The 10,607-nt window shown below is 40.5% G+C and overlaps 2 protein-coding genes across 2 annotated transcripts; both read left to right on the top strand.

Moving 5' to 3' along the window:
* The first annotated feature begins 1,862 nt into the window (after window positions 1-1,862).
* On the top strand, window positions 1,863-5,282 carry LOC133475791 (gastrula zinc finger protein XlCGF8.2DB-like). The gene is made up of 2 exons (XM_061769215.1): window positions 1,863-2,777; window positions 3,778-5,282. The coding sequence occupies exons 1-2, from the start codon at window positions 2,696-2,698 to the stop codon at window positions 4,866-4,868; spliced, it is 1,173 nt and encodes a 390-aa protein (XP_061625199.1). The 5' UTR covers window positions 1,863-2,695; the 3' UTR covers window positions 4,869-5,282.
* Window positions 5,283-5,802: 520 nt separating this feature from the next.
* LOC133475779 (zinc finger protein 771-like) lies at window positions 5,803-10,484 on the top strand. The gene is made up of 2 exons (XM_061769188.1): window positions 5,803-6,143; window positions 7,643-10,484. Exons 1-2 carry the CDS (start codon window positions 5,810-5,812, stop codon window positions 8,545-8,547), a joined length of 1,239 nt encoding a protein of 412 aa, XP_061625172.1. The 5' UTR covers window positions 5,803-5,809; the 3' UTR covers window positions 8,548-10,484.
* Window positions 10,485-10,607: the final 123 nt, after the last annotated feature.

The raw sequence follows: 10,607 nt of genomic DNA, 5'->3' as shown, positions 1-10,607 counted from the left end.
AAAATGCGCCTGTGGTAGCTATCTATTCATACCTGTGGTGCCTCTGGTCCGTCCAGGAGGTCACGCTCCCTAGTGTCCTGGCGGACTAAAGTTGCGTGACCTAAACTTGCAGCATTTCTCTCGCAGTTATTTTGGGATTTGTGTGTGCGTTGTTGTTTGCAGCATTTTTCTTTTGCAGTTGTTTTCTGTGATTGCAGCCTTTTATCTTTTAGCGTTTTTCTTTTCCAGTTGTTTTACGTGCTTGTGTGCTTTTTGTCTTGCGTCATTCCTGCTATGCATCTTATGGCCGTTTGCAGCGCATTTAGTCCTGTTGGCTACCATATAATCTCACATGCTCAACTGTTTGTGGCTGGTTGCAATGTGTGCAGTTTCCCATTGTGTGCTTGCCTACTTTGTGTAATGTATGCTTGAGACCAGTATGACGTATTCTCAGTCGCGTTAAAATATTTTCTAACCCTAACCCAAACCCTTTCATCCCATCACCCACACTTTTTGAATGGAATTATGGAAATAAATAAACTTTTCCATGTTATTCAAATTTTTGGGAAAGGGTCTGTACATAACACCCTCAATTTCAAGTTTCAGCCTCATCACTAGATCTGATACTCTTTTCAACTCCAAGACATTCTGAGCTAATTCTTCCTTTAAAATAACCCCGACTCAATTTCTCTTCCCATCTACACCATGGTAAAATAATTTAAACCCTGCCCCTAAACTTGTACCCTTACTGCCTTTCCACCTGGTCTCCTGGACACACAATGCATCAACCTTTCTCCTAATCATCATGTCAACCAACTCCCAAGATTTTCCTGTCATAGTCCTAACATTCAAAGTCCCCACATTCGGTTCTAGGCTATGTGCTTTCCTCTTGTCTTTCTGCCGAAGAACCCGCTTTCCACCGCCTCCATCTTCAACCCACAGAAGCTGAATTTACACCGGCGACCTGCAGGTTAACGGCGCCGGTGGCGGACGTTGTTAACACGGGCCACGACCGATCCGGCACGGAATTCTTTAGATGAACGCTCATATTTGTTTGGCAAAGTTTTAGGCCTGATGCCCTTCCTGATACAACCCTCTGCATTTATCCGGGCCATTTAAATTTGATTTATTTTATCCAATTTATAATATAAAATCCTTTTTTTTGGGAGTGAGAAATATTACCTTTGTTTTCTCAACAACAAAAAATGAAATCATCATTCTTAAGCACACTCCTCTACCTAGTTCATATCCCCTAATTTCTTTACAATGAAATCCAGATTATTCCCTCTCTTCCAAATTGCTCCATGCTCAGCCAAAACTGACACAAACACATTTCAGTCTCCACATCCCACTTATTTTTCTTTGACGTGGTTTAGCAGCAGTGGCAAATTGTAGGAGTGCATTTAATTCCACCACCATTTGTTCTGGAACAATAGCTGCTAAGGCTGACAGAATTAGGCAGTTTCTGTTTTTAGGATATAGGTAAACACCAATGCAATGAGAAGTTCTAGTCTCAAGAGAACGTTAGTCCTGAAAGAATGTTCTAGTCCACAGAGAAGTGTCCAGTCAAGAGAGAGAAGGTACCAGTTCCAAGAGAAGACTTTAGTCCCGAGAGAAGGAAGAACACTGTTTCTGTGATAATATGGAAATATTGATAGTAAAAATGTAATCTGTCTACGATAACCAGATTCTGTAATGCAGATATGACGTGGGATCTCTGAGTAAAGAGTTTACATTGATTTGATTTTGGATTCATTTGAGTATTGACCACAGCTCACGATGAGAAAAGAGGAAAGAAAATAGTTGCAAAGAGGGTCAGAATCCAAACGGACTTTATAGAGAACAATAAGGCGTACATGAAAAATGACGGTACATGTATGTTTTATACTGATTTTGAACCCTTTATACACTTGATGTTCACATTTTGAGAACATAGGTTGTATTTGGACAATGACAATTTTACAAACACACAGCAGCCCATCACTTTCGAGGTAATACGTATAAATTTTGCTTGAGATTAACTTGAGCCGCCAAAGTCCTAACGAGTGGAAGTCCATGGCCTAAAAACCTTTTCTCCCTCTGTTGTGTGTCCACGTGTGCAGTCAAAGTGGACCTATGAGCATAGTGTAAGGTTTTTCTCCTGTGTGTATTCTCATGTGTATGACCATGTTTAGCATCTGAGTGAATTTTTGACCACAAAATGAGCAAGAAAAGGGTTTTTCCCCTGTGTGCGTTCTCATGTGTTTTACCATGTTTGGCTTTTGTGTAAATCTTTTACGACAAAACAACCAACTGAAGGGATTTTCTCGTGTGACTCCAGATGTTGCTTTTGGAAGAATGTTTTACCACATGTTTGGCAACGAAAGCCTTTATCGCAAACAAGCACCTTTGTTGTTTTTTCAAAATAAATGTGGAAAGTCAGACAGTCAGATTCTCCATATATACACAACGTACTTATTTTTTTCCCGGCTCCCATCTTGAAGTTTTTCAACAACCCCGCGAGATGGCAGCCTTGTCATACCTTGGGCGCTCACCTGCCGTAAAACTGCATTCGAAGAAGAAAAAGGCGACAGTTGGAGACAGTTGGCGACAGTTGGCGCGGCTTCCAGGCGACACAAACAAGGAAGTGAAGGCGATGAGGTGAACTCGAGTACAAAACACATCCCTCTATCTGAAATAGTTGGTACAGGAGCTATTCTGACTCTTAAAAACAACAATGGCGTCATACGAGGAGAACGAGAGACAACAAAAACAAATGGAAGATGTTGGCAAAAATCACATCGTGATGTACAGCCAAGGTCTGTCCCCACTCGTCATTGACTTTTAACATTTTGATGAATTGACTTGATGAACAGTTTAAGGGGATTCTCAGTCAAGGGAGTAATATTCTTACTACAGTAACAGCAATACAATTAGGAGTAAAATACTTTGCAAGTTTGTGCAGTCGTGTAAGTAAAAGTTGTAAAAGTCTCCATCCACAACTTTAAACAAAACAAAAAAAAAACAGATATGCTTTCCTGAGTTTCCTCCCATACGCATTCTTTCAAATATTTACTTCTTTGAGCTTTATTTTCTGGTCGATCCAAACAGCGAGCAAAACTATGCCCCTGGTGTCACGTGACAGGTAGAATATAAAGTCGAAAAATGTCTGGAAGCCTAACTTTGTTTTTTTAATTGAAAATGTTGATCTACCGTGAACAAATGTTACCAAATATAGCAAAGTTGAGGGGATGCTAAGCTAAAGGGTTAAACTTCCCTGTCTCGCTATATTCACTTTCTTCCAATCTGTGTTTCACAAATCAGAATCAGCTTTATTGGCCAAGTATCTTACAGGACACACGAGAAATTTGTCTCCGGTAGTTGGAGCCACTCTAGTATGACAACAAACAGCCAATATGACAAAATACACATTCAGGACATTTAAAAAAACATATGTATGGAGTATGGCGTGTCATTGAGCAATGGGAGTGTACCACTAGTGTGGTGATGCTGATATTAATGGCAATTGTGCAAATGATTCAAGGAATGAATGGTTTGACGTCTTTTACAACATACTTTTATTCTAGTTAAAAAGGCCCCACCCTGGTCAAACTATGTTCGCCTTTCTCTTGTAGCTAATGGAACTAGCGGCTAAAAAACAAACAAACTGTGTCAGACTATATTTGGGCTGTCCACCAATATGTCTGAAAGTTTACTACTCCATCAAACAGTGGCAATGTTTTTTTTTTTTTTAGACGAATATTTTTGACCGCATGGCAGTAGTTGTTGTAACACAACTGACTTGCTTTTTCCATGCAGGCGTCCAGCAGCGGATTGATCGTCAGGAAGAACTTCCCTGTCAGCTGCAGGGAGTGAGCTCCAGTTTGGAGCAAGGGAGTCCGCAGCCCACCCACGTTAAAAAAGAAGATGGAGATTCACAGCCTCCCTGTGTTAAAGAGGAAGAGGAGGAGGCTGACGTCAGCAAGTTTCCAATGACTGGGGTTTCTGTGGAGAGTAAAGAATACAAAGACGAACCACTCGAGTGGTCACAGCTTTATCATCACGGCCCAAGTGGAGATCAATGTGGAGGACCACGACTAGACAACCTCTTAGCTCCACTGTCGGACAGTGACGACATGGAAGAACCTTTGAGAAGCAACGTAGACTGTCAGGGTGATGACAAACAGTTGAACTGCTCTGAAAAGGAGACAACTGGCAACAAGGAAACAACAAAAATGCAGAGAAAACGTCTTATCTGCTCAGTTTGTGGTAAAACTTGTGCTAGTATGATCATTCACATGAGAACGCATACAGGAGAAAAACCCTTTAGGTGCTCATATTGTGGTAAAAGGTTCACTGTTAAGCCAAACATGGTAACACACATGAGAACACACACAGGAGAAAAACCTTTTGGTTGCTCGTTTTGCGGTAAAACATTTACTTATAAGCATCATATGGTCAAACACATGAGAACACACACAGGAGAAAAACCCTTTCGTTGTACATTTTGTGGTAAAACATTCTCTCGAAAGGAACATGTGGAATCACACATGAGAACACACAGAGAAAAACCTTTCAGTTGTTCATTGTGTAGTAAAACATTCTCTCTTAAGCCATACATGGACGCACACATGAGAACACACACGGGAGAAAAACCTTTCGGTTGCTTAGTTTGCAGCAAAACATTCAATCACAAGCAAAATATGGTTGCACACTTGAAAACACACTCCAAAGAAAAACCCTTTAGTTGCTCAGCTTGTGGTAAAACATTTTCTCAAAAGCCATATATGGTATCACACATGAGAACACACACAGGAGAAAAACCTTTTAGTTGCTCGGTTTGTGGTGGAAGCTATGCTCGTAGGTCCAGTTTGACTGCACACATGAGGACACACAACAAGGAAAAATAAATCTTTTTCAGTAGTACCCTGCAATACATCTGAAGCAGACCAAGTTTTATTTTTAATAAAATTTGATTCCACTGAGTAACTTTAAATGTTCTGTTTATCTGCACAGTGCACTACAAATCATTGTTGTCATCTAAAGCTGATTCAGCAATTGCAATTGTGCATAACATTCCTACTGTGGTTTCAACTTTTTTTTTCAAATCCAGTCTTGCATTTGTTAAGTACAGCTCAGTTGTATTGAACTTTAAAGTACAACACATTTGCGTTTAATCGTTTAAAAAAGTTTGTTTTTATTGAGGTCAATTTAACTTTTATGTGGACCACATTTTAATGGAATCCTTAATTTTGCACATTTTTTTTTCCATTTTCCTATATTTAAGGGCAGTGTTGATGTTCAAACTGCACAATGTTACAGTGGCCTAAAATAATATTTAATATACTTTTTAGGAATAAAACCTCTGCCTTGTTTTTGTTGAACACTCGGGCCTACTACAGCGCTGTTTTATAATGATTGTCATTATGGTAGTGCAGCCACGGCTCGATATTAACTTTGTTGCCTTACCACCCACTGCAGCTCGTGGTTTCCCAGAGTTCCTAGCCGCTCCCCATTTTCACGAGCCACAATTTTGGCGGCACGGTGCCCGACTAGTTACCCCAGTTGTGAGGATCTCCGTCTCCGCCTGTGTGGAGTTTGCATGTTCTTCCCGCATCCCCCAAAAAACATGCATGGTAGGTTGATTGAAGACTCTAAATTGCCCATAGGTGTGAATGTGAGTACGAATGGTTGTTTGTCTATATGTGCCCTGCGATTGGTTGGCGACCGGTTCAGGGTGTACCCCGCCTCCCGCCCGAAGATGGCTGGGATAGGCTCCAGCACGCCCGCGACCCTAGTGAGGATAAAGCGGTACAGAAAATGGATGGATGGATGAATTGTTATTGCGCACATGATCCATGCCAAACCAGTAGTTGGCGGTTATGTACCTAAACGTTACTTGCCACCATGTTACACCAACGAAGAAGAAAGGGTAGCTGTTAGCATAGCAGTTCGCATTAGGGCCAAAGTGCGACGGTCAAGCGTTGATCCTGTGCGCAACCTCAAAATGTTGAAGGTGTTGATAAGGGAGCGACTCACTGCGGCCGCCGACGAAATCTTCGGATTGTTCGAAAGAACGATAACGTCGTACGAGGAGCAACTTTGTCGAGCGAGAGAGGAGAGCGAGCGACACCGACGACAACTGGAAGCTGTTTACAAGACTCACACTGTGATATGTGGGGCAGGTCTGTTCACGAAACTTATGTTGAATGTTATTAGTATATATATAATACAGAATTTTCGTCATCTAATAATGGCGTGGAAAATCGTTGATTGTGTCTGCATTGCCAAAAAGCGTGAGAACAAAAACGTAAGGCTAAATTTGACGTTTTCGTCAGATATCCTCAGCTACGAACCTTAGTTCGGGACGTGGCTAAAATTTACCTGGATATCAGAATAGACGATATCAATGGATAGAGGAGTGACGTATGAATAAAATGAGCCCAGTTTGTAAGAATTGAATAAGGATTAAGGAGTTTATGCCAATTTTTATGTTGCAAATGAACCCAGATTTTCTTGCCGAGAAAGCAATGTAAACCTTTTGGAAATTTGTGACCGAAACCTTGAAAAATGACCGTAAGTTACTCTTATTAGTTGAAAATGAGATGTTTATTTTGCAAGCGCATAGTCAGAACTTCAAACTTCACAGAAAACAAGAAGAATAATTCACGGATTTAAAGTTTTCTGTCGTGTACGAATCCTTTGAACGTGTGATTTTCAACAACAAAATCGAGGAACATTTTCATCTTTGACATTTTTCTTGGACACTCCAAATCCAACCAAGTGAAGCCATCTGAACCGTTAGTTACTTATCAATGAAGTCAACAGAATCTTGCCCACGGACGTTCCTTTCTTCATGAATCTGCCATTGCTATGGGGATTCAGGCCGATGATCCTATGCTACCGAATACATAATCACAGCAGGTGGCGTAGTATCCTCAATTTTAGCTGGATTTTACGTGAACTCTTTTAACGATGTTACATGGGTACCGCGCATGCAATAAATCGCGGGCGTGGAAACATACGTGAATACATGCTCCTCATTCGCCATTGCAATTGCAGCACACCTTTTACTTACACCTTCTTCCTGCCACCAGTGTACAGGTGACAAAAGTTGGAGGTCATATATTACCAAACAGATGTCCCAGGCTATGCCGGTAACACAATGTTGGGATTTAGCCAGCCAGTTATGTTTCGTTTATTCCCAAAAAGATTATCTATTGTCAAGCACTGAGTATGACACGATGAGAATGCCTGTATGTGTAAATATGATCTAATATGATCACTTTGGCTACCGGTTCATTTTAACTAGTGAGCAAAACAAACAGATGGCAGCCATCTTTTTTTCCCAACCAGCCAATAACGGACCTTGCCTTGCCGTCATCTGACGGGGTTCGTATTTACAACTTCCACGGCGTCGTTCACAATATACAATTTTCCTAGTTTAAAGTCCCACTGTGGTGAAACATTGCTTTTCTCTTTTGGTGTTCACTTTTCATTCTTTGTGGCTAATGGGATGAGCAGCTAACAAACAAACACGTCTGCGCTTAGGCTGACCAACAATATGTCTGAAAGTTACTTTACTTTGGAAAACACTTTGCCGCGTCTGACTTCATACCACATACCATATGAGGTATTTCTCTTGTGTGTGCTTAACTGTGTTTGTGTTGCTTGTGTCCTGCAGACGTTCAGCAGGTGCTGAGTCATCAGGGAGAACTTCCCGCTCGGCCGCATCCACAGCCCCCACATGTTAAAGTGGAAGAGAAGGCTCCACAGCCCATCCACATTAAAGAGGAAGAGGAGCATCCACAGGCCACTCAGGTTAAAGAGGCAAAGGAGGACCTAGCGCCCCTCCATGTTAAGGAGGAAGAGGAGGCTGACGTCAACAAGTTCCCACTGATAGGTGTCTCTGCTGAGAGTGACGACGACGAAGACAAACCGCCTGGGTCGTCGCAGCGTCATCGTCATAGTCCAAGTGGAGACCACTGTGGAGGACCACCACCAGGCAACCTCTTAGCTCCACTGTCAGACAGTGACGACATGGAAGAACCTTTGAGGAGCAACACAGACTGTGAGGGTGACGACAAACGGTCAAAATGCTCTGAAAGTGAGACAACTTTGAAGAAGAACACTTCTCAAACACAAATGAGAACAGGCACACAAGACAACATTTTCAGTTGCTCATTATGTAGCAAGATATTTCGTCAAAGGACAAATTTAGTTTCACACATGAGAACACATACAGGAGAGAAACCTTTTAGTTGCTCATTTTGTGGTCAAAGATTCACTCAAAAGACAAACATGGTCAAACACCTGAGAACACACACAGGAGAGAAACCGTTTAGTTGCTCAATTTGTTTAAAAAGATTCACTGTAAAGTCAACTATGGTAAAACACATGAGAACACACACGGGAGAGAAACCCTTTAGTTGCCCAACTTGTGGCCGAAAATTCTCTCATAGGGCAGCAATGGTAATTCACATTAGAACACACACAGGAGAAAAACCTTTTCATTGCACAACTTGTGGCCGAACATTTTCTCATAGGGCAGCTATGGTAAGACACATAAGAACACATATAGGCGAATAACCCTACATTTGTGCAACTTGTGGTAAACTATTCTTTCAAAAGCCCCACCACACACACACACACACACACAGATTTCGGGTACCGACCAGCTGTAAGAGGAGATTGGGGTTCTTCTTCGTACCTATCCTTTGAACCAGAAGCGGGAGTCACATAAGTCACAGGTCATAAACTTCAAGTCTCACACAAGTCCCAAGTCACTGTTGGAAAAAATCAAGCAAGTCAAGTCATTACTTGGCTTAAGCAAGTCGCAAGTCAAGTCATACAATCTTGCTCTAGTCGCAACATATATTGGAGCGGTAATAAAATGTGTTTTTCACAAATCATAACACGAAAAAAAAAAGTATTCACACTTTATGAAAGTTAGATAAACAACTGAGATTAGGATTGGTAGAAATTGTTGCACTGAATTGTTTTAAAGTTGTATTTCAAACTCAATTTAATTCAACTTTGTTTCTGAACAAACTCTGCTGTGTACTTTGCGGTGACAGCCTTGTAACTCCTACGGCTCCGAAGACAACACAATTGGGCAAAAGCCAAGACTGTTTTCTGTTGGTCAAATATAACTAGGTGTGTATCTAATGGGCCAATAGAGAATGAAAGAGATTCATAATTAAGGGAATAATACATCACATAAAAATGTTGCCATCCTTAAAACAAAAAAAGTAATGCCAACAAAATCTGCATTCCTGGCACAAGTGCCCCATACAACACTTAAAGCTAATGTCATTGTACTCGACATATAATGATTTACTTATCTTTCTTACAGCTAATGTCCTGTCTTTTGTTATCCTCTTCCTATATTATTTAGTTAGCTTTTCACTGTCTCTCCATTTTTGTTTTTTTCTGTCACTTCCTTCTCAAACTTTTTTTCTGTCCGACTGAAATTTTCAATAAATATCCATCAGCTTACAAACTCCACGGTGGCACAGTAAAACTGTTCCGGCATAAAAAGGATACATATCCTCCTTTCTGCTTGAAAAAAAAAACAAAACAACAACTGTATATTCCTCCTGTGTCATCTACTTTAATTAAATCACTCAGTCGGATTTATTTATTTGGAAGCACTGACTATGATTCTGTCATTCTATATTAATGATGTCCTGTTACTACCAATGTTTGCAGTAGAGATTCCACTACATGGCGTGGACCTTCTATAATAAATAAATAAAGATAAATAACCCCAAAACAAATAATAACACCCCAATGTCACAAGTGAACTTTTCATGAAATAACATTGAAGGCATTGAAATGGGAGCACAAAATTCAACTTTTGACTACTGAGCACTTTCAAAAACAAGTGGTTTCTAAACACGTACGACGCCCGAGCTGAGCGGAGCTGCCACAAGGCTCGAAGGCGGAAGTGACGCAAAAACTGCCTTGTCCGTTGGCGGGCGCTCAAACGGTAACAATTCAGCTGCACACTCAATCAGTAAAAATCCCAAAGGGTACGTAGGAGAATGATCATCCTTCCATTTTCTTTCTTTCTTTTTTTTTTTTATTTTTAATTTTTTTTTTTTGCACTACGTTTGGAAGTGAACCCGATCAAACTCTTAAATTCCAGAGAGACTTTATACGGAATCAATACACTAAGATAATAAGTAAAACTGCATTAATAATTTTTAAACCAGTACATTAAAAAAAAGTGTATAAAAATAGGCTAACAATGTGCAAAATCCAACAGAAATAAGAGAAACGATTTTGTTGTTTGACAGCAACAGGCATTTAGTTGTATGCTCTTGAACTTATTAACATACTGCACTCCCAAAAACAAGTTTATAAGCACGTACGAATTTCAAAACGGAATTCGGTGTCTGAAATGACTAGATAGCTTTCATTTCCAGTCAGACAGCCCTGTTTAAGTCATTTGTTGAACGAGTCTCTTCTTTGGTTTGCTTTGCTTTGAAGTTGGGAAAGAATAAAAAAGCACTTAAACTTCATTGTCTTCGTGATAGATTTAATTGAAATTTATGCTTCCCTCTTGTGTTTGTGTGTATTTTCTGGTATCTACTGTAAAGTTCACCATATGGCTCATGATGTACAGTTTGAGTGATATTTAATGG

The sequence above is a fragment of the Phyllopteryx taeniolatus genome, chromosome 3 (genome assembly GCF_024500385.1).
Source record: "Phyllopteryx taeniolatus isolate TA_2022b chromosome 3, UOR_Ptae_1.2, whole genome shotgun sequence".
In the NCBI taxonomy this organism is placed as follows: domain Eukaryota; kingdom Metazoa; phylum Chordata; class Actinopteri; order Syngnathiformes; family Syngnathidae; genus Phyllopteryx; species Phyllopteryx taeniolatus.
Note: the sequence above shows the minus strand (reverse complement) of the source record. Positions and strands in the feature narration are given on the sequence as shown.